General features: G+C 51.4%; 3 protein-coding genes and 1 long non-coding RNA gene across 4 annotated transcripts; 1 reads left to right on the forward strand and 3 right to left on the reverse strand.

The window, feature by feature from the left end:
* Nucleotides 1-1,087: 1,087 nt before the first annotated feature.
* LOC112064849 (uncharacterized) lies at nt 1,088-2,685 on the reverse strand. Its single transcript, XM_028483463.2, has 2 exons — nt 2,539-2,685; nt 1,088-2,186 (listed from the first exon to the last, which is right to left on the reverse strand). Exons 1-2 carry the CDS (start codon nt 2,668-2,670, stop codon nt 1,797-1,799), a joined length of 522 nt encoding a protein of 173 aa, XP_028339264.2. The 5' UTR covers nt 2,671-2,685; the 3' UTR covers nt 1,088-1,796.
* A 3,985-nt stretch (nt 2,686-6,670) lies between these two features.
* On the reverse strand, nt 6,671-10,843 carry ZNF48 (zinc finger protein 48). Its single transcript, XM_007107388.4, has 3 exons — nt 10,672-10,843; nt 10,417-10,510; nt 6,671-9,270 (listed from the first exon to the last, which is right to left on the reverse strand). Exons 2-3 carry the CDS (start codon nt 10,493-10,495, stop codon nt 7,469-7,471), a joined length of 1,881 nt encoding a protein of 626 aa, XP_007107450.2. The 5' UTR covers nt 10,496-10,510; nt 10,672-10,843; the 3' UTR covers nt 6,671-7,468.
* A 6,448-nt stretch (nt 10,844-17,291) lies between these two features.
* On the reverse strand, nt 17,292-22,496 carry LOC129391795 (uncharacterized). The gene is made up of 3 exons (XR_008616498.1): nt 22,409-22,496; nt 21,176-21,629; nt 17,292-17,377 (listed from the first exon to the last, which is right to left on the reverse strand). It is a non-coding gene; the product is annotated as an uncharacterized lncRNA (long non-coding RNA).
* SEPTIN1 (septin 1) lies at nt 17,371-22,415 on the forward strand. The gene is made up of 11 exons (XM_028483460.2): nt 17,371-19,083; nt 19,255-19,345; nt 19,438-19,524; nt 19,773-19,896; nt 20,201-20,335; nt 20,435-20,552; nt 21,201-21,302; nt 21,423-21,522; nt 21,705-21,870; nt 22,102-22,192; nt 22,297-22,415. The coding sequence occupies exons 1-11, from the start codon at nt 19,081-19,083 to the stop codon at nt 22,381-22,383; spliced, it is 1,104 nt and encodes a 367-aa protein (XP_028339261.1). The 5' UTR covers nt 17,371-19,080; the 3' UTR covers nt 22,384-22,415.
* Nucleotides 22,497-22,529: the final 33 nt, after the last annotated feature.

Below are 22,529 nucleotides of genomic sequence, written 5' to 3' on the forward strand. Positions count from 1 at the left end.
CTATCTTGTGGGCACAGTGCTAAATCTTTGTGGGATGTGTGTGTGTAACTCTCATTTCCACCCTCCACCAAATCCAGTCACCCACGTGATACTGAGACTGGATTTCAAGGATCTTACTTTCATTATCTCATTTTATAGATGAAAAAGCTGTCGAGGCAAAACTGGTAAATAGTGGTTAGGATTTGAGCCAATGCTTTTTTTTTTTTTTTTTTTTTTGCGGTACACGGGCCTCTCACTGTTGTGGCCTCTCCCGTTGCGGAGCACAGGCTCCGGACGCGCAGGCTCAGCGGCCATGGCTCACGGGCCCAGCCGCTCCGCAGCATGTGGGATCTTCCCGGACCGGGGCACGAACCCGTGTCCCCTGCATCGGCAGGCGGACTCTCAACCACTGCGCCACCGGGGAAGCCCTGAGCCAATGCTTTTAACCGCTACATGATACCATTTAGAGTCTAGCTCTACAGCCTTTTCATGACTAGCCATGCCTACACCCACCCTTCCCATCCTTAGCTCCATCCAGTCCAATCAATGTTCCCCAAAACCCCCTTATTTCCATCTTCTCTCCCCTGCTGCCACTACCTTAGAGCAGGCTACCAGCCATACCTGACCTGGTCTCCCCACAGCAGCCAACGATTCTTCTAAATAGAAAATCTGATCATGTCTCTCCTCTGATTTGAGGCTTCTGATGGCACCGCATAACCTAACAGAGTATGTCCAAATTCCTAAGCTGGCTTTCAACACCTTTTACTCTCTGGCCCAGCCTACTTCTCTGGCCTTATCTTCTCTGAGCATTTGCTTTTGCTGTTTCCTCATCATGGAATGCCCTTCCTCCTCCTCCTCCATTTGCCAAATTCCCACTAAGTTTTCAAGGCCCACGTCAAAGTCATTTCCATGAAGCCTTCCCCACTGCCTTGAGTTATTTGCCCTCAATTCTGTCTAGGCCTCCATGTTCTAGGTTTCCCTGTTCACTCCCAGCCTCAGGATTCAGCCCAGAAAGGCCTTGATAAAAATGAGTAGAAAAATCTCCAGAAGAATGACCTAGCCCAAGGTCCTGAACTTTAGAGAGAAGAATGAATAATAGCAGCAAATACTTACATAGTGTTTATTATGTGCCAGACACAGTTCTAACTCTTTACATGTATTAACTCATTTAATCCTCCCAACCCCAAGAAGTAGGTGCTATTATGATTTCCCTTTTACCAGTGAGGAAACTGAGGCACAATGAGGTTAAACTTGCCTAAGGTCACACAGCTGGTAAGTGACAGAGTTGAAAGTCCACCCTAATCTCTGGAGTCTGAGTTCTAAACTTACAGGCCAAAGGTGGAGACCAGGGGATTCACAGGGCCGGAAGAGGCAGGCTGAGCTAGGAGGATGGGCCAAGGAGGCCTGAGAAAACAGAACTAAACGGGCCGCGGCAGTGAAAGCGCAGAGTCCTAACCACTGGACCGCCTGGGAATTCCCTAAATAGTTATTTTGACTGGAAGAGGAGGCCACAGCAGCCAGCCCCCTCCCCCTAGGGCCCACCACATCCACTAGGGGGCAGCAGAACTTTCTTTTTCTGGGAACTGGCGCCTGTGCATGAAGAAATCAGAGGGAGCCTGGGCCCACAAATCTGGCCCAGAAGTCCTCCAGCTGGACTCAGGGCTGCTCTGGCTGTGGGTGGGAGTCCTGTAGGGTTTTGGGAAGTAGAACTATACCTAGTGGCAGTTAGGGTCTCTAATGGGTAAATCTAACTCACATTTTGATCTCCTTAAAACTCCTCTCTTTAAACCTTCAACACCCTTGTCAGTCTAACCCTGCTAGACATCAAGCTCCACGAGGAACCGAGGAGAGCGTTTACTCTCCAGCACCCAGCACAGAGCCTGGCACAGTAGGCGTGACATCTGTATGATGGCAGCATGGACTGTGGGACAGAAGGATGGTTGGCCAACCCTGAGAGTCAAGGGAAAGTAGGGACAGGATCCCTGGATTCTGTCTGAGGGAGGCTGGACCTGCACCAGGTTTAGGGGTGAAGGGACCCCAGGGTGTGGGACACGTACCTCCTTGTTGTCCATGGGGATCTTGAGTTTCACCACTTCATACTTCTCTTCACCCTCATCCTCCTCACCCTTTACCAGCAGCACCATCTCTTCTTGCATCTCTTCCTCCTCCTCCTCCTCTGTCTGCTGTTCACCGGGCATCTTGGTGTCCTGGGGCAGGGAGCTGAGTCAGAAGCTCAGGACCCGCCCCCCCACCATGGCTCTGGCCCACACAAGGCGGTGCAGCCGTGGCTTCTCCTGTGATCTTTGTGTCTGACCTTCTTCCCTCTATCCCAGCCCGGCCCTGGGCCCCAGCCCTATCCCAGGACCAGCTCGGAAGACTCTTGTTCACCCCACTCATCCCGGCATTCAAGGCCCTGAACACTTCGAATCTCTAGCCCCAGTGAGTCACCACCCTCCCCGCGCTGAGTCACTCCCCAGTGCCTGGGTCCGCGGCTCGGAGCTCTAGGGCACGGGCTGGAGGCAGGATCGGGGCGGAGACCCTGAGGGGGTGAGCACTCACCAGCCGCAGGTTCGGGCGCTCGCGCTGCCCCAGGCCAGGGCGCCGGGCGGTTGGGCACTCTGCGACGCCGCGACTCCGGGGGCGGGGAGTGGGCGGGGCCTCGGTGACGACTGGCCATTGGTCAGAATACATAACCCCGCCCCCTAGGGGAGGGGCCAGAGGACCCAGGCGTCCGGCCCAAACTGCCCCGGGAGGGTGGCGAGCCCACGCCCAGTGCCTTCCGCTCAACCCCGACTCCCAAAGACCCTGGGCCACCCTACTCGGTGTTCAAGGTCCTCACAGTCCGGTAGTGACCTACCTTAAAGGCTCGTCTCCTGCGGCCGGCTCGGAGGTCTCAGCTGCGGCCAAGCGCGTCTGCTCCGCCCGAAATAGGCCACGTGCGCTCCCGCCCCTGCCTGGGCCTCTCGCTGGCGCCCCGCCTGGAGGGCGGACCCTGTTGCCTCCTCACCTCTTCCCTTCCCTCTTTTTGCCTCTTCTCCCATCTTTCCTCCTTTCGCAGCGTCGCCTTCACGGTCTCCTGGTCTCTGGGATATCTTGCTCCTTGAATACATACTTACCAACAGCCACCCAAGCAACCGCTGCTGTTTGTTGCGTGGTGTGTCTCTTATGCGCCATCGTTATGCTAAGCCTTTTGCACATCTGATCTCGATCCTCACAAAGGTGGGTCCATTTCACAGATGAGCTAATTGAACTTCACAGATGAGCTAATTGAAGCTAACTGACCTGCCTAAGTTACACAGTAAGTGTTGTCACAGCATTCCCAGCAACCCAGTAGCCTAGGTGGAAAATTATAGCACACGGACCAGATCCAGTCCACAGAAGTATCTTGTTTGGCTCTCAAGTTTACTTGAGAGTTAACTTCAAAAGAAGCACGAGAGGTCTTTTACAAAATTTAATTTCCAACATTTAAAAATTGAGATATTTCATGTAAAGATCTGTATCTTCCCACTTCTCTTGAAAAAGATACCTAATTCTCCCAATTTATGAATGGGGCAACGAAGATTCAGAAATGATGAAAGAGAAATTACATTCAGTAAGTGCTTACAATTCCTAGTTGTCTCTTTACAACAACCCCGTGGGGATCAATCATATTACCTTCCTTTGACAAATGAGGGAACTAAAAGCTTAAGTAATTTGCTCAAAGTCACATAGCTGGTAAGTAGCCATTCCAAACCTCATGCTTTTCCTGTTGCACCAAATTCTCTCTCAGAAATGAGGTTACACGAGGAAATTGGTAGCAGAGCCAGGACTCAAGGCTGATCCTCAGTCTGCAGAGCCCAGAACATAATTTGGATGTTGGGATTACATCTGGTCAAAGTTTTGCTCTTCCTCAGAGCTGGGAAAAGGGGGTAAATGAGTGTGAATCTCACCCTCAGGATCCCGAAAGCCACTTTGATTGTGTTAATTCTCTCATGAAATAGTTATTGAACCCTACTATGTACCTGGCACTATTCTAGATATTGGAGATGCAGTAGTGAACAAAAGAGACAAAAATCTTAGCTACCATGGCACTTCTCAAGGTGTAAAAAATGTCAGCAAGTAAATAAGATAATTTCAGGTAAGGATAGGTGTGAGAAGGAAATAGGGCCAGATGATGCAACAGGGAGTGGCTATGGTTGGGAGCTTCTTTAATGTGGGCAGGGAAGGCATCTCTTAGGATATAATACATGAGATGAAACTTGAATGATGAGAAAAAGTTAGCCATTTGAAAATCTAGACGAAGAATGTTCTAGACAGAACTACATAGACTTTAAGGTGAGATTAAGCTTGGCTTGTTTGAGGAAAAGAAAGAAGGCTTGTATGGCTGGAGCCAAGTGAGTTAATGGAAAGGTAGTGTGGGAGTTGGAGAAGAGGCAGGCAGGGCCAGATTATGGCAGGAACTCTAGCGAAAGGCAAGGCGTGCTTCCCCTAATTCAGAGAATCAGTGAGGAGACTCAGCTGGGAGCAGTGAAAGTCCCTACTGGAAGGTCCTCCTGCTGTGGGAGGACTTTGGAACAGATGCTTGCAAAAGGAGGAACATGTACAAGTATCTATCTGGAATCAGAGCTAGTTCTTGTTCTTGAGAATCTCACAGTCTGGTAAAGAAGGTGATTTAAAAATATATATGTATATGATATATATATTATATACATATGAAAAGGAAACAATAGGTGTTCTGGCAACTCCCTGGAAGGGAGTGGATATTGGGTGCAGGCCTCACCAAAGAGATAAACGTAAAGGACCTTCAAAGATGAGTGGGAGTTTGCCAGATGGACAAAGAGGTAGCAGTTTGTGGGACTGTAAACTCTCATGAACAGCACATCATGTTCCAAGGACATCGTTCACCAAAGTATTGAGTGACCTTATTGTGTGCCAGGCCCCTTTTAGGACTGGGAAGTAGAAAGTTGAATTTGGAAGTCTTTATCTTACTTTTCACTATTCTGCATTTCACTATTTGCCTTCAGCCTCACTAGAAGTTTACTTGAGTTCTTGGTAGGACTTGGGTGCATGGTAGGACTATCCACCCAAGGACTTGGTGCATAGAACACGCCATCTGCCATCTCATCTCCCACCTCCTCCTTTCTTGGCTTGTTCCGAATCATTCTTTACGTCTTAACATAATTGCCACTTCTTTGGAGAGACATTGAATCATGTGGGAGTCTCTCCTGCATGCCTGCTTCCTGCTTAGTCTTTACCACGCTTGAAAATATTTGTTCAATGTCTAGCTTCTGTGTAGAAACTGAGGGCAGAAACTTTGTCTTATTCATCTTTCTATGCCCAGTACCCAGCACACAGTAGGTAATGCTGTTGAGTGTCTCTTTATCCTAAAGAAGCTCTCGATGTGTTAAGGGAGGTTAACACATCAGATGAAGGGGGTTCTAACTCAGGCTGGAGGTTTAGGGAGGGCTTCTGGGAGGAAGTAACACTTGAGGTGTTTGGATAGGTTAACACGTTGGGAAGGGGGCATTCCAAGTTACGAAAACAGAATATTTAAGAGGCATGGGTCTGAAACCACACAAGTGGAAGGCCTTGAATGCCATCTAGGAGTTAAGTTTTATAGAGAGGACATTCGCATATACGGCAGGGTTTTTAATAGGGGAGTGCAGTGGTCAGATTTTACAAAGTTCACTGCAGACTAGCTTGGAGGCCGACCTGGTACGGAGGTGAGACACGGCAACCAGCAGGGAGGATCTTCCCAAAGCCCCAAAGGCCTCCATTCAGGTCTATGGGTGTTTGTGTGCACTTAAGGACAGAAGCCGCTGAGAACACCAGGCCTGAACTCAAAATTCTGGGATTTCGAATCCGTTTAACAACTTGGCAGGGGTGGGAGGACTGGGAGGAGCCGCGCTGCAGCAAGCTTTCATTGGTTTCTAAGGAAGCCCGGCCAACGGTTAAGATGTCGCGAGAGCTTCTACCCGGGGACCGTTCCCGCACGCAAATTAGCTGAGCCGCCAAGCCAGCGAAGTTGTAGGGAGACTTGTACTTCATTTCTTAGATGGGTGAACCGCCCTAGTCTTTTTTGTCCCTGGCCAATCAGGTCAGTTCCTTTTTCCCCTTCCTCTCTATTGGCGCCCTCCTCGGAAAAAGCTTGGAGTCGGAGTCCTGCACCTAATGACGCACGGGTGGCTGGGAAATACGGTTGCCTTTTCTGGGGGATAGAGACATCCCCTTTGCCCTGCCTTTGGGCTATGCAGCCAAATGACCTGTTTATCGACAAATAAAAAAAAGGGTCGCAGGGAGGTGGGGTTTCCCAGAAGGCAGAACATCAGTGTCGGGGTCTTCTGAGCTGGTACCAATTCCTGCCGGCCACTTTTCTCCTGGTACCTGTCGCCATAGCAACAGCGCTCGCAGAACACCCGCCCTCCCCCCACGCTCCCACCGAGTGTTTTTCCTTTTAAGGGTCTCGCTCGAGCCTGTGGCGTAGGTGGCTCCCGTGGGCAGCCAGAACTCAGGTCTGAGGCATCAGCTGACAGGCCTGGTGGCCGTTTTCTTAACCCGTTGTCAGAGCTAAAAAGCAGGTATGACAACCCAACTTCTTTGACAGGGCTCAAAGAGAGCAAGTTTACAACATGGCTTGTGGGTTTTGCCTATGGTGACCCTTCGGCACCTTTTTCACCCCTCACCATGCACACATGCACACAAGAGTCCAAGCCTCAGACAAGAAGCAGTTTATTGGCAAGACACACGGAGATGTGGCTGTCAGGCCTTGGTGCTTCCCTGGCTTCTCCTCACCCCTATACTGCCCTTCTCCCAGTGTATCTCTGCTGCCGTCCACCAGGACCTGGGCTTAGCATCCAGGGCAGTGACTGCTCTTTCTGCTGTCTCTGACCTATTCTGCCGTGTCCAGGTGTCAGGGCAGTTTGGGCTTCTCCAGGGCAGATAGGTCTGGCCTCTCCAAGTGTCCTCTTCCTGGCTAAGACCGCGTCCAGCGGCCTGAGGCTGGGTACTGCCTGCCTCACAGTACTCTCACCATCAGTAGGGTGGTCAAGATGGCCCTGCCTCACTCTGTCACCCTAAACCTCAGAAGTCTCATTGTTGCAGCTCATAGGTCTAACAAACCCTGGTTCAGGGTGCTGGTCTCCCAGGGGCAAGGTTGGGAGGGGTCAATTTACAGGTTAAGAGGCAGCAGGAATTTAGAGTTCTTTAAGGGCCCTCAGGCTAAGGTCAGTTTATTCATCAACAAATATTTATTGCCTACTGTATACTAGGCAGTGTTCTAGAAGCTGGGGGTATAAACCACACTGGCAAGGTCCTGACTGAGCCCAGCCAGGAGTTTCCTGAGCTTCAAGGTCATTGTCTCCAAATCTCTATTGCTATCTATCCACTCCTTTCTCCCATTTGTTTCTTCCCCTCCTTCTCCCTCCCACCGCCTCCCAGGCCCTTTCTTCTCTGCTTAAGTGGCAGATACCCCCCCTTTGGTCTCCTGGGCCTCCACCCTCCCTGGACCCCATCATTCCAGTCCTGTTGGTGGCTCCTCTTTGAGGGGCCTTGCCTGACCATCCCCTGTCCCAAAGGGCCTCAAGACCAGGTGCCCACGCTGGTGCTTGATGCGGGCAGAACTGTCACCAAAACCCTTGCCACACTCTGCACACTTGTATGGCTTCTCCCCGGTGTGTGTGCGCCTATGTTTGACTAGATCTGAGCTCCGGGGAAACTCCTTCCCACAGAAGCCACACACGTGGGGCTGGCTGGGCCCAGAGGGATGAGCCCGGACTCGGGATCGAGGGGCCGTGGGTGCTGGGCCAGGGGGGTTGTGTGGCCTCAGGAGAGTGGATGGTGGCGGTGGCCGAGCCCGTTCACCACGGTGGGTGCGGAGGTGCTTGACTCGGGCGGAGCTGTCGGCAAAACCCTTGCCGCATTCAGGGCAGAGGTAGGGTTTTTCCCCCGTGTGTACACGATGGTGTTTCACCAGGTCCGAGCTTCGGCGGAAACCCTTGCCACACTCAGGGCACTTGTGGGGCTTGTCACCCGCCAGTGGTGGAGGCGGCTCCCCAGCCTGTGGGCCCCCAGGCTCCGGCTCCAAGCCAGGCAGGCCGAAAGGGCCATCACCCGAGTGCGAAGGGCTTCGAGGCGTCAGCAGGGGGCTGGTGCCGAGGGGAGGTGCGGGTGGGCTTGAGTTGGGGGGTGGGCTGGGGATCAGGGGGGCGAGGGGGTAGCCTGGGAAGCTGAAGTCCTGGGGCTCCGCGTGAGTGAGGCGGTGGCGGAAAAGGGTGGAGCTGAGGCTGAAGGTGCGGGCACACTCCGGACAGGCATGAGGCCTCTTGCCACTGTGGGTGCGGAGGTGCTTGACCCGGGCGGAGCTGTCAGCGAAGCCCTTGCCACACTCGGGGCAGAGGTAAGGCTTCTCTCCTGTGTGCACCCGCAGGTGCTTCACCAGATCTGAGCCCCGGGCAAACTCCTTTCCACACACATCACAGCCAAAAGGCTTGGGCCCCAGGTGACTGCGCTGGTGGCTCAGGAGGCTGCAGCTGAGCACAAATCTTTTGCCACAGTCGGTGCAGATGTATGGCTTGTCCTGGGCCTTAGGTCCCTGTGCGGCTGCCGCGGCTGCTCGAGATGGCAGCCGTCGGGGCACCACGGGCCGGGGGGGCTGCTCCCCCCGGTGTGTCCGCTGGTGCTTTATGCGGGCAGAGCTGTCGCCAAAGCCCTTGCCACAGACCCCGCACTTGTAGGGCTTCTCGCCCGTGTGTGTCCGCTGGTGTTTCACCAGGTCAGAGCTCTGCCGGAAGCTCTTGCCGCACTCACCGCAGATGGTGGGGCGCTCACCAGCAGGGATCCTGGTCCGAGGAATCTTTGGGGGGCCCTGGGCTGGTGGCCGGGCTCTGTAGGGCTTTTCACCACTATGAGTTCGCTGGTGTTTGATGCGGGCAGAGCTATCCCCAAAGCCCTTCCCACAGACCCCACACTTGTAGGGCTTCTCCCCTGTGTGGGTTCGCTGGTGTTTCACCAGATCTGACATCTGCCGAAAGCTCTTGCCACACTCGCCGCACACGGCAGCCCGATCACTAGCCTGGCCCCAGCGTGGTTCTCCCAGGAGCCGAGGGCCTCTGTCCCGGGCCTGTGGTTTCCCAGGTCCCACTCTCTGGACCCACAAGTCATCCCAGGTCTGAATGCCTTCAGGTTTGAGAGAGGCATTTCCTACTTCATGACCTGGGGCCAAATCTTCCTCTTCCTTGAACCCCAAGTCATCCTCCTGTGGGGCATGTTCAAACTCATCTGGCTGAGAAATCTCCACGTTCTCACTCCCTAGACCTGGGGAAAGAAAAAGGAGTTGTAGACCCTGCCCTTTGGCTCAGCCCCTATCTTTGATCGCAACCTCCCCAGAAAGGCGTCCTTGACCATCTGTGGTTGCAAGGATCTCTCTTGCTCTCTCTCCTCTGAATTTCTGAAGCACTTATTATTGTCTGTGCCTCTCAGTAACAGTAACTTCCTTTTACCATGCATGCCCTTCATATGTGCCAATAACTTAACCAAGCATTACTGAATCCTTGCAAACAATCCTATGAGGTAATACTGTTAACTACCCCCATTTTGCCAACATGGAGACTCCGAGAATTTAAACCACTTGCTCAAAGTGAGTTATAAAGTAGCAAAACCAGGTTTCTAACTCCGGTCTGTCTGATTCTCAAGCCTGTGTTAAGCCCTACATTATATTGCCTCTATTTGGAAAGCCTGGTATTTGCTAATTACATTATATCTTTTTTATATTAGCCCAGTCCGTAACTTATTACTTCAATCATCTTGCGTGTATCTGAGAGGACCCAGACACACACCTGTCCCTCAGGATGGGTAGGAGATAAGGCATAAAAAATTATAATTGCAGGCTCAGAATAACTGTGCTGTCATGAGAGAGAGGAAATAAAGAGACAGGGCTGGGCTTTCACAGCAAAGAAAAGAGTAAACCATGGAAAGGGATGCTGAGACTAGATTAAGCATGTAAGATCTGGATTGAACACTGGGCTAAGGCTTTTAATTAGGAGCAGAAGGGAGCTAGGGAAGGTTTTTGTGAAGGGAGACAGGATTAGATCTGGACTTAGATCAATGTGGCTGCACAGTGCATCACTGGAGAGAAAAGGGCTGAGGGGAGGCTGCTGCAATTGCTGGGATGAGACAGAATGAGGCCTGAAGTAGGGCAGAAGCAGCAAGCCTGCTGATCACTGTCGGGGACGGGGAGGGAGTCCTTGAAATGATGCCCCTCAAGGCCTGGCGCACAGTAGGTGCTCAAAAACACTGGCTCCGTCCCTTGGCTTTTGCTCCCCTCCTCCCCGCCCCCCCACCCCCACCCCCGGAAGCACAGTTCATGTCCGATTTTTCTGGGTCTGGGCCAGGCAGAGCCCAGCACCGGGGTCCTCACCCGGCCATTACCTGCCCACGGCGGTGCACCGCTTTGGCCCTCACCTGTGCGGGTGCCTCTCAGCTGCTCCCTGTCCTCTGAGCCACGGAGATCCGCGCCCCAGGGCCCCACCGAGCGCTCCATCGCCGGCACGTCGCCCTGAGCAAGGGAACAGACACAATTTCACGGTCACACAGCCATGTGCGGACGGCGGCACCCTGCCCTCTGCTGGCCGGCATGGGCACCGGGCAGCGTTCGGGTCCGAGGTGCGGGGCGCGGCTCCCGGTGATCCCCGCCCGCGCCGCCAGCCGCCCCTGCACCTGCTGCTCCTTCCGGCGCGCAGCCGCTCCCCTTCTCCCGCTGCCGCCGCTGCAGCAGCCGCCTCCGCCACCCCGGCGCCCTCCGGAGCTCCTCGGCGGGGCTCCGGTGCCCGCGCCGCCGACTGCTCGGGGATGCGGGCTCGGCGCCAAACGGAGAGGGTGTGCTCCGTCCCAGGCGTTCCCCTGGGGCTGCCGCCGGGGGCGGGGACGGGAAGCGGAAGCGCCGGGCGGCACCCGGGCGCTCTAGGACCTTGGAGGAGCTGCACGCTTGTAGGGGCAGCCCGCGTCCTCCAGAGCTCTGTGGCCGGCGGGCAGCCGCGTGCCGCGGAGAGGGCTACTCTGAGCCGAGGACAGTTGCCCGAACTCGGTGGTATTAACCGTGTGCCTCCTGGTCTGGAGCTGGATGTGGTGGGCCGAAGACTTCCTAATTGTCGCTGTGTCGGGCAACCCGCGCCGAACTCCGGAGCTGGCCGACAGCGCCAGCCACCCCGGCCCGGAGAGACAAAGAGAGATCCAAAGGCAGACCCAGGGAAAGGAGTGGGGGAAAGACCAAGGCAGACAAAGGGCGGCAGAGGGCGGCGGAGACCCCAGATGGGGCCGGGGGCGGGGCGCCGAGACACGGGAAACAAAGCGGGACCGGTCGGCTAGGCAGAGGGCCGCGCGTGGGGGCTGGGCTGGCCTGGGGGAGACCGAGGCAGTAGCGGGAGCTAGTGGCAGACGCCAGATAAATGCTGAGGAGAGGCAAGCCGATGGACACAGACCTGGATCCGGAGTCGTAACCTAAGAGCCCTGAATCAGAGAGGATGCAAAGGCAGAGAGACAGAGACTGCAGCTGACCAAAAACACAAGAGCAAAAGATTGGCCGCCAGAAACAAACACATGTAGAAACAGATAAGAGAGACATAAAGTCGTTAAAGCAGAGTCGGTAGAACTACAAGAAAAGGCAGGGAACCTGGAGAGAAACAGAGGCAGAGGAACGAAGAGTGAAACAGGCAGAGACAAAGAGAGACAGGGACACAAAGAAAGAGGCCATGGGGAGACTAGGGACAGGTGTGCAGCCCTACCAAGGGAGCCCAGGGAGAGGCTAAAACATTAAACCCTGTTTCCCAGCTTGGTGGGGCCCTGGCTGGGGCTGTGTTCCAGTGGTCCCAGGGATGTGATCCCCAGTATCTGTACTCTGGGCAAGGTTGCCTTTGGGGAGGGGGTGGGGTGCCTGTAAGTGTCTGCAGCCCATCTAATGATGGAGAGGGGTAACCAAGGTTTGTATATTAATTAACATTTATTAGCACCTCAGTGCTATGTCACGAGTTTGATAAAGAGATGAAACACGTGTAAGAGTTGTCCTTGGGGTGCTACCAGTTTAAAGGGGCAAGCACACAAATCATGATAAATAAGAACTCTTAAGGGCGTGAGAGAGTCACGTTCACCGATTCAAGATAGTAGGAAGAGTTCTTATTTGTGGGAAGAATCTCTGTGGTTTTGTGTACCTGGTATGCATGAATGTTAGACACGGATAAACATGGAGCACAAATCAATCAACACATACTCATGGATCATCAACCATAAGTCTAGACCCTGGAAATACAAAGAAATCCCTCAGGGAGCTCTCTCTGCTCAGTAGAACATGGAGACATACAGATGATGTGACAGATTGTATACCGACCTAATAAACAAAGATGTGATAGGAATGTACAGAGAGAGAGAGACCGGTAGAGTTTAGTGGCTGTAGACACTGCCTAAGTTCATTCATGCGGAGTTTGATTCCTGACCTTGTCATTTGCTCCCATTTAACCTTGGGTGGGGAAGTTACTTCTGTTTCCTGAACTGTAAAATGGGGATAATACTTAATTTGAATGGTTGAGGTGTAAAGTACTTAGTAAAAAATATCAGTTATTACTCTTTGGGCTGAAGTAACCAAGGAAGAAGGCATTTTTGAGCTGATCCTTTCAGGACAGGTAAGATTTCAGCCAAGTCCAGAGCCTGGCTGAAGTGGGCCTAAAATGAAGAACTCCAGGCAGAGGGAATGAAATGAACAATGGCCCACATACTAATTGAAAACCTACTATGTGCTAGAAGCTTGGGATCCAAAGATGATTAAGATCTATCCTCAAAGAGGAAGATAGATAATAGTTCTGTTTTAATGTGTCCAAAGTGTACATAATAGGAAAGTAGTGGAAGCTGCAGATGAGATGGTAAGTTAATCATCTGTTCCACAAACATTTCCCGGGGGTCCAATATGTGCTAGGCACATGTGCTGGGAAACAGAGGTAAGAGGGTACCAAAATGGCAAAGAGCCAGCCCCTCTTGGAGGAAACCCCCAAAGGCCGGCCAGCCCGCATGCCATACTCACTTGGAGAGCTAGCTCTGACTTAGAAGACAAAGCCTGGAGTTATTGGGTCTGAACCTGAACTCAGGTCTAAAGACATAGAAACCCTTCCAGGGATGTCTGGTAGGGCCATAGGTAGCTATGAAGATATGATGGAGAGATGAAAAAGAACTAATCCAGGTGATTATTAAATGGGAAGACTGCTGTCTACCATTCACTGCCCCATAGGAAACTCAAGGTGGGATCTGCCTTTCTACAAACAGGCCCCAAACCTTATCACAGGAATGATTGGGCATAATTTGTTGGAGTTAATAAGCATGTAAATGGAATATTGTGTCAACTGCTAATTCATATCATCTCTGCACTTAACCAAGCCAGGAGCCTTTTCTGAGGGCATTTATTAGTATGCACAAATGCCTTAAATATGTGACTTCCTTTGACTCAGTAATTCCCCTTATAGAAATGAGGCCCAAGGAAATGGTTGGACAAGTGCACAACGATAGCACCACAAACACAGTCATCCCAGCTCAGCGTTGTTTATCACAGAGAAGAATGGGAATCAGCCTGAATGCTAAGCATCTAGAAAAATGATAATGTAGATGTGTATTTATGATCATAGACATAACATATAAAGTGACAAAAACAGGTCTCCAAAGTTATGTTATAATCCTAGTTTTGTGAATATATATTTATTCATATGTATAGGCATATGAGAAAATCTAGAAGGATGAAAATCAAAATGAGGATATATCATGAAATGATATTAGATGTAAATTTTTCTAACCATTTGCATTTGCTCATTTTTCCATGAGAATATGTATTGGTCATACAATAAATAAACGAATATAAATGCCATTTAAAAAAATAAAAATAAATTTTTAATAAAAAAAGAAAGTTTTTTTTTTCCTCTTTAATTTCTTTTGGTGTGAATCACATGGTCAGGAGGTAAGGCATGGTAAGCACTTAAATTCACGTGGACCTAGTAGTACCAAATGTAATCGCAGGTTGGCTTAAGCAAAACTCCATGGTATCATTTTTATACTTAGGTTTAGTATTTAATTATATGAGAAAATCTAGAAGGATGAAAATCAAAATGCGATATATCATGGAATGATATTAGATGTAAATTTTTCTAACCATTTGCATTTGCTAATTTTTCCATGAGAATATGTATTGGTTATACGGTAAATAAATGAATATAAATGCCATTTTTTCTTCTTTTTAAATTGAGGTATAGTTGATTTACAATATTATGTAAGTTTCAGGTGTACACATAGTGATTCACAATCTTTTTTGTAAATATTTATTTAATTTATTTTCCTTATCTTTTTGGCTGCGTCGGGTCTTAGCTGCAGCACACGGGATCTTCATTGAGACATGTGGGATCTTTCATTGCGGCGTGTGGTCTCTTCTTTGTGGCGCTTAGGCTTCTCTCTAGTTGTGGCGTGCGGGTTTTCTCTCTCTAGTTATGGCGCGCAGGCTCCAGAGCGCGTGGGCTCTGTAGTTTGCAGCACGCGGGCTCTCTCGTTGAGGCACGAGGGTTCAATAGTTGTGGCGCGCGGGCTTAGTTCCCCCGAGGCATGTGGCATCTTAGCTCCCCGAAGAGGGATCAAACCCACATCCCCTGCATTGGAAGGCGGATTCTTTACCACTGGACCACCAGGGAAGTCCCAGTAATTCACAATTTTTAAAGATTATACTGCATTTATAGTTATTATAAATTGGCTCTATTGGGCTTCCGTGGTGGCGCAGTGGTTGAGAGTCCGCCTGCCGATGCAGGGGATACGGGTTCGTGCCCCGGTCCGGGAAGATCCCACATGCCGCGGAGCGGCTGGGCCTGTGAGCCATGGCCGCTGAGCCTGAGCGTCCGGAGGCTGTGCTCCCCAACGGGAGAGGCCCGCATACCGCAAAAAATATATATATATATAAATAAAAAATTGGCTGTATTTCCTGTGCTGTACAATATATCCTTGTAGCTTATTTTAGTTTGTACCTCTTAATCTCTCAGCCCTATCTTGCCCTTCTCCTTTCCCTCTCTCCACTAGTTTATTCTCTAGATGTGTGAGTCTGTTTTGCTGTATTCGATAGTTTTTTTTATTTTTTATATTCCATATATAAGCGATAATATATAGTATTTGTCTTTGTCTGACTTATTTCACTAAACATAATACCCTCCAAGTTCATCCATATTGTTGCAAATGGCAAAATTTCATTCATTTTTATGGCTGAGTAGGTAGTATTCCATTGCGTGTGTGTGTTTGTATACGTATATATATACGTATATATATTTTATATATGTATATATAATACCACATCTTCTTTATCCATTCATCTGTTGATGGACACTTAGGTTGCTTCCATATCTTGGCTATTGTAAACACTGCTGCTATGAACATTGGGGTGCACGTATCTTTTTGAATTAGTGTTTACGTTTTCTTCGTATATATAGCCAGGAGTGCTATTGCTGGATCATATGGTAGTTCTATTTTTAGTTGTTTGCAGAACCTCCATACTGTTTTCCACATTGGCTACACCAATTTACATTCCCACCAACAGTGTACAAGGGTTCCCTTTTCTCCACATCTTGCCAACATTTGTTATTTGTGGTCTTTTTGATGATAGCCATTCTGACAGGTGTGTACATGTAATTTTCTTAAATATTATTGAATAATTCAGGGAAGAGCTGATTAGAGTCTGAACCCAGGGCAGGGGCAAGACGGTGAGGGGTGTAGAGAGGAGGGGCCAATTTTTCTCATGGATAGAAAGGACTTGGAAACCAATTGGATATATTTGTGGAGAGCAAAGGAGGGAGGAGTTCAGAGTTTTAACTAGGATGGTAGGGCTGCTCAGCCTGGTGAGAAATGCAGGGGGAAGGGTTGTGGTGCAGGGGGAAGGGTATAATTATCCCTTTTCTTGGCTTCTCAAAGTACTCTGTTTATCTCCTTATTACACTACATTTTTAGCACCAGTGCTGTGTGTCACACTTGCTTGTGGCTGTCTCTGTCTCCCCAGAGGGCGGCAACCCTGGCTGATTCACTCTTGTCTGGATTCTCAGCAACTAATCCAGAAGAGCAGTCGCTAGATTGGAGCTAGTGGCACTGTTGCACCCCTCAGCTCATGTAATAGCAATAACTAGCGTTATGTGTGACCTCATCTTTTATGCCAGGCACTGCTAAGAACTTTATATGTGTTAGATATATAATTCTCATCATGTTCCTATGAAGTGAAATTATTAATGACATTATTTAACAGATACAGAAACGAAGTCACTGAAAGGTTAAAGATGCCCAAAGTCACATGGCTCTTAATTACTATGTCTTTATAATCATGAAACTTGAACAACTTCTGTGAATTCAGTGTGGTGGGAGCATCCAATCCCATATGGTAGATGAGGAAAGTAAGGCCCAGAGAGGTGATTTTTCCAAGGTTACATGAAGGGAGCAGTACTAGAAATGAGGCTGAAGTAAGGAAAAGGTGGTAGCATGGATGGATCTTAAAAGATAGCGCTGATTGAAAAAAATTAACAAACAGAAATACATATTAATATATACATATATTAGCTATTTGTGTAAACATGTACTATGCACTGCACGTTTTTCAAAATGTGTACAAACTAAAAAATTACACATTAAGCACATTAGAGTGGTTGCCTTAGGCTGAGGAGAGGAAATGAGTGAGCTATGAGGTGGTATAACAGAGCACCACAGACTAGGAGTCTTTTTTTTTTTTTTTTTTTTGTGGTACGCGGGCCTCTCACTGTTGTGGCCTCTCCTGTTGCGGAGCACAGGCTCCGGACGCGCAGGCTCAGCGGCCATGGCTCACGGGCCCAGCCGCTCCGTGGCATGTGAGATCTTCCCGGACCGGGGCACGAACCCGTGTCCCCTGCATCGGCAGGTGGACTCTCAACCACCGCGCCACCAGGGAAACCCAGACTAGGAGTCTTAATCAACAGATGTTTATTTTCTCATAGTTCTGGAGACTGGAAGTCCAAGATCAAAATGCCAGCAGGGTTGGTTTCTGGTGTGGCCTCTTGGGTTGCAGACAGCCACCTTCTCACTGTGTCCTCACATGGCCTTTCCTTTGTGCATGCGCAGAGAGATTGCTGGTGTCTTTTTTTTTTTTTTGAAGATGTTGGGTGTAGGAATTTCTTTATTTATTTATTTTTGGCTGTGTTGGGTCTTTGTTTCTGTGCGAGGGCTTTCTCTAATTGTGGCAAGCGGGGGCCACTCTTCATCGCGGTGCGTGGGCCTCTCACTATCGCGGCCTCTCTTGTTGCAGAGCACAGGCTCCGGACGCGCAGGCTCAGTAGTTGTGGCTCACGGGCCTAGTTGCTCCGCAGCATGTGGGATCTTCCCAGACCAGGGCCCGAACCCGTGTCCCCTGCATTAGCAGACAGATTCTCAACCACTGCACCACCAGGGAAGCCCTGGTGTCCCTTCTTATAAGGACACCAGACCTATAGAATCAGGGCCCCACCCTTCTGACCTCATTTAACCTTAATTTCCTCCTTAAAGGTCTTACCTCCAACTATAGTCACATTGGGGGTTAGGGCTCCAACACATGAGGTGGGGGGTAGGGGGACACAATTCAGTCCATAATAGGGGCTAAATGGGAAATAATAAATAGAACCATGAAGAATAGAGAAAGAAAATGGGGTTGGAGCAATAGGCAGGATCCAGATTGAGCAAGGCCTTATAGGTCATACTAAGGGGACTCACTTTAAAGGTTCAGAGAGGTCACTCAGTTCATAAATACTAAAGCTAGGGTGTGTGGGTGTGTGTGTGTGTGTGTGTGTGTGTGTGTGTGTGTATATATATATATATATATATATAGTATATTGTATACATAACTGATTTAACTCCAAAGACCATATCATCCAAAACCACTCTGAGTCCTGATAACAAAATATAAATGTGTGTATTTCATCTTACTATGAAAAAAATGGCATTCAGAGAGGGCAAATGACTTGCCCAAGGTCACACAGTAAGTGGGAGAGCTGAGGTTTGGGAAGTTCTTTCTGACTCCAAAGCCAAGCTCCTTTTACAAGTTCTGCAGCCTGCCAGCCTTTGTCCCGGACTAACTTCAATCGCTCACTCTTTCATGCATTCATTTATCTAGTATATTATTTATTGGCACCTTCTTTGTGCCAGGCCCTGTGCAAGACACCAGGGATATAGAAATTAGAAGACATGGTCCCTGTCCTCAGAAAACTCAGCCGGGAGTAGAAGAGACAGCCAGATAAACAAAGGTGGGCATTGGAGGGGCCTGTGAAAGGTGCTGGGGAGTCCAGAGGATGGAAAGTGACTCTGCCTGGGGTGGGTGGGGAAGGTTTCATAGAGGAGGAAGAAGAGCCCTTTGACTCAAACCCTAGAAGGATAAAGAGGAGTTCACCTGGTGCAGAAGAAGGTAACGTTCAATATACACAGAGCCTAGGATATGGGCACTCACTAAGGGTGAGTGAAAGATGGGGTGATGAGGTCAGATGGGGGAGGCTTTGGCTGCCAAGTCAGGACTCAGAATTGAATCTGAGATCACTGGGAAGCCCATGAAGGGTTTCAAGCAGGGGAGTGCCTTGGCCAGGATTCTGAAGGACAGTCTCTCTGGAAGTGGTGTCCAAAGACCTGAAGTCCTTTTAAGAATCCAGTGCATGAGCTGGCGAGGAAAATTGATTGCCCCTCCCACCCTCAATCTTTGTTATGGCTTTTGGTCCACTCAGACCCTTGGAACTTTTTTTTTTAACCACCTCTGTCAAAGCCTTCATCTCACTTGCTAGAGAGACCAGCCCACTTCCTTCCTCTCTGCTTACACCCCACCTCCCACCAGGGTGATGGGGTTACAGTGGGGCTTGGAATAAAGGTGTACAGAGAACAGAGGGGTTGAAGCTTCCTATTGGGGTTATGGGCAAAGGTATCCAGGAATTGAGGACCACAGCTGTTCTTGGTCTTGGCTTTTCCCACCTCTCTGGGCCAGTTTGAGCATCTCAGCTTCCTACATTGCCCGCCCCCTTGTTTGCCACACTCAACTTCCTGCCCCACCAGAGGAAGTGGGGAGAGACAGCAGGTGCAGCGACAGCTATCGGGGCCATGGTGAGTCTCTATGCCCAGGAATCCAGGCATCTCTGCCCCCAGTCCCCAACCCCCGGGTTAGCCAGGTCAACCCACAATAGGCTGACTTCTGCTAGCCTCTGAGATCAGGTTATCCTGGGGGCCCTGCCTGCTGCCCCCAGCAGCCTCATATCGTCTACCCCCTGCCAACAGGACAAGGAGTATGTGGGTTTCGCCGCCCTCCCCAACCAGCTGCATCGCAAGTCCGTCAAGAAGGGGTTTGACTTCACACTCATGGTGGCAGGTCTGGGGGTTTTGGAGAGGGGCCTGGCAAGGGGTCCTCAAGAGACCTTGGCTGTCCCCTCACCTGACCAGTTGGGCCTGTCTTGTCCACAGGGGAGTCAGGCCTGGGAAAATCTACCCTCATCAACAGCCTATTTCTCACCAACCTCTATGAGGATCGGCAAGTCCCAGAGGCCAGGGGTAAGACCCCCTCCCCACCGTGCTCTCCTGGCACTCCGACCCCTCCTCCCATGTCCCTAGACTGCACTCTCTTCCTTTCCATCTGGGTTTCCCATGGCGTTCTGCGGGACTCAGGCAGCTCTCTGCTTTTCTCCGAGACTCACTCTCCTCCCCTGAAAAATGGGTGGAGGCAACTGTGAGTCTGAGAAAGGAAATCAGTCCTGCCTCAGGCCCCTACCCAGCTCCCTGACCTCTCCCCATCCTCATAGCTCGCTTGACGCAAACACTGACCATCGAGCGCCGCGGCGTGGAGATCGAGGAGGGGGGTATTAAGGTGAAGCTGACCCTGGTGGACACACCTGGCTTTGGGGACTCGGTGGACTGTTCAGACTGGTGAGGAATTGGGGAGGACCTGGGACTCAGCTTCCCAATGTGGAGACTGAGGGGTCAGATTCTGGGCTGGTCTGCCCTGCCCTACCCCCACCCCCCACCCCAGCCAAAGGTGGGGCCTGTTTCTGGTGGCCTTGTGGCCCAAAGTGCCCTGTGCTTCCCGACATCTCACCTGCCAGTTTCCTCTCATGTCTTTGGTTGGAGCTAAAGAAACTACTTCCCACACCCACAGTCCTGGCTAGCCTTGTCCCCTTCCCTGTGCTGTGGTCCCTGTTCTCTGACTTTCCGCTCTCTCCCCACACCCCAGCTGGCTGCCTGTGGTGCGCTTCATCGAGGAGCAATTTGAGCAGTATCTTCGGGATGAGAGTGGCCTGAACAGGAAGAACATCCAGGATTCCCGTGTCCACTGCTGCCTCTACTTCATCTCACCCTTTGGCCGGGGGTCCGAGGGGCACCCTGGGGAGTTGGGACATGTGGGGAGGGCCGGAGGGGGAGTGTCTCTGTGCCCTGAAACTGAGCCCTGACCAATCCCTGGGTGCAGGCTGCGGCCCCTAGATGTGGCCTTCCTCCGGGCGGTGCATGAGAAGGCCAACATCATCCCAGTCATTGGCAAAGCAGATGCCCTGATGCCTAAGGAAACACAGGCCCTCAAGCAGAAGGTGTGTGCATGGCCCCTGACATTTGGCCTCACACGAGGCCAAAAGGCATGATCAAAATCGAACTCAGCTTTGACTTCTTTGATCTTGGGCTAGCCCTTTTGGAGCATGACGTGTCAGGCTAGACCGTGGAAGAAAGTTTCTGAGGAAGGTGGGTCATAAGCTGCCTAAGGAAGCCATGGCTCTGGAGGTTCGGAATAGAATCCCTGGGCTGGATGCTTGGCTAAGGCCTGTCTGAGGCCAGGGGTGTAGACGTAATGAGCAATGTTATCCTTCTGGCCCCAGGATGCTGGCTGTCCCCCCCACCTTCCCACCCCCCTGTGTCTTCAGAGCCCTTTCCCACTGTTTCCGCTTATGCCTCTCTCTCCTGGTCTTTTGGTGTCTGCTCATCTTCAAAACTTCCCAGGCATCAGTCTTCCCATTAGGGTAACTGTCTCCGTTTTTCACCATCTATGTCTCCGTCTCTCGTTGTTTGAGATTTTGTTTTCAGTCATCCCGTATGTCCATCGTTCACCATCTCTGTCTTTCACATCTTCCTCTCTGTCTCTTCCACCCCGTGTCTGTATCTATAGCTCACTGTCTCTGGTCATGCAGTGTCTGTGGTTCACAGTCTCTGTGTTTCTCACCGTCTCTGCATCTGTCTCCTCCAAGATCCGGGAACAGTTGCAGGAGGAGGACATCAATATCTATCAGTTCCCCGATTGTGACTCTGATGAGGATGAAGACTTCAAGAGGCAGGATGCGGAGATGAAGGTGCCGAGGCGAAGGAGGAAGGGACAGAGAAGCCAGGGGAGGCGGATGTGGAGGCGGGAGCTGAGAAAGAGGTTTCTGCCCAAAGGGGGCCAACGGTGATCGCTGACTCCTGCCCTCTAGGAAAGTATCCCTTTCGCCGTCGTCGGTTCCTGCGAAGTAGTGAGGGACGGCGGGACCCGACCGGTGAGGGGACGCCGCTACTCCTGGGGCACTGTGGAGGGTGAGTAAGGCCAGGAACGCATTCTGAGGCCAGCAGGGAGCCCAGGACGCCTCCGAGTCAACCGCACCCAACAGGTGAAGTTGGGGAGAGTTCTGGTCCCGGGGCTCCTAAAAGTCAAAAGAGGGGTCCTTGGGCAGCAGACCCGACCCAAGCTCCCCGACTCTCGCCGGTCCGCCCCCCAGTGGAGAACCCACATCACTGCGATTTCCTGAACCTGCGACGGATGCTAGTGCAGACACACCTGCAGGACCTGAAGGAGGTGACGCATGATCTGCTCTACGAGGGCTACCGGGCGCGCTGCCTACAGAGCCTGGCCCGGCCTGGGGCGCGTGATCGAGCCAGCCGTAGGTGAGAGCCAGAGCTGACTCCTAGGTGCTTCCAAGGCTCCGCGCTCACCATCCATGACCCCGGCCTTCACCTTCTAGACCTCTCTCCCGGAGCCTTTCTTTCCCCCACCCACTTTGCGTATGGCCCTAACCTGAAGGACATGGTCCAGCCAAACCCCAGGCCCTGCCTCGCGGCAGTGACTCACAACCACGGTTCTCGACTTTGATTCCTGTCCCTTTCCCCCACCCCCAGCAAGCTCTCCCGCCAGAGCGCCACAGACATCCCGCTGCCCATGCTGCCTCTGGCCGACGCGGAGAAGCTGATCCGCGAGAAAGACGAAGAGGTGAGCAAGCACCTCTCTTTCCCCCAGATCAAGGCCCCAAATCCTCTTCGAAGTCCCTTTCTGGCCTTGCCCAGTCCCACCGCCTGCAATCTTGCCCCGCACAGCTGCGCCGCATGCAAGAGATGCTGGAGAAGATGCAGGCCCAGATGCAGCAGAGTCAGGCTCAGGGCGAGCAGTCGGACGCTCTCTGAGACCCCCGCCCGGACCCTACTTTACCTCCGCCTTCAGTTCGTCTCTTGTCCAATCCTCGAGCCCCAGGCTGCCCGGCGCTTAATCCCGGAGCCCCAGCCTGTAAGGCCCGCCCTTGCAAGGGGTTAGCGGGCTAGCAGGCTCTCCC

The sequence above is a fragment of the Physeter macrocephalus genome, unplaced genomic scaffold (genome assembly GCF_002837175.3).
Source record: "Physeter macrocephalus isolate SW-GA unplaced genomic scaffold, ASM283717v5 random_33, whole genome shotgun sequence".
NCBI classification, from domain to species: Eukaryota; Metazoa; Chordata; class Mammalia; order Artiodactyla; family Physeteridae; genus Physeter; species Physeter macrocephalus.

Bases quoted from the DNA above. Each gene is read 5' to 3' on its own strand.
- LOC112064849 (XM_028483463.2), bottom strand. From the start codon at position 2,670: ATGTATTCTGACCAATGGCCAGTCGTCACCGAGGCCCCGCCCACTCCC. The intron at 2,187-2,538 runs GTGAGTGCTCAC...TCCCTGCCCCAG, and splicing joins AGCGCCCGAACCTGCGGCTG to GACACCAAGATGCCCGGTGA.
- ZNF48 (XM_007107388.4), bottom strand. From the start codon at position 10,495: ATGGAGCGCTCGGTGGGGCCCTGGGGCGCGGATCTCCGTGGCTCAGAG. The intron at 9,271-10,416 runs GTGAGGGCCAAA...TTCTTTCCCCAG, and splicing joins GCTGAGAGGCACCCGCACAG to GTCTAGGGAGTGAGAACGTG.
- SEPTIN1 (XM_028483460.2), top strand. The intron at 19,525-19,772 runs GTAAGACCCCCT...CCATCCTCATAG, and splicing joins GCAAGTCCCAGAGGCCAGGG to CTCGCTTGACGCAAACACTG. The intron at 21,303-21,422 runs GTGCCGAGGCGA...CCTGCCCTCTAG, and splicing joins GGCAGGATGCGGAGATGAAG to GAAAGTATCCCTTTCGCCGT.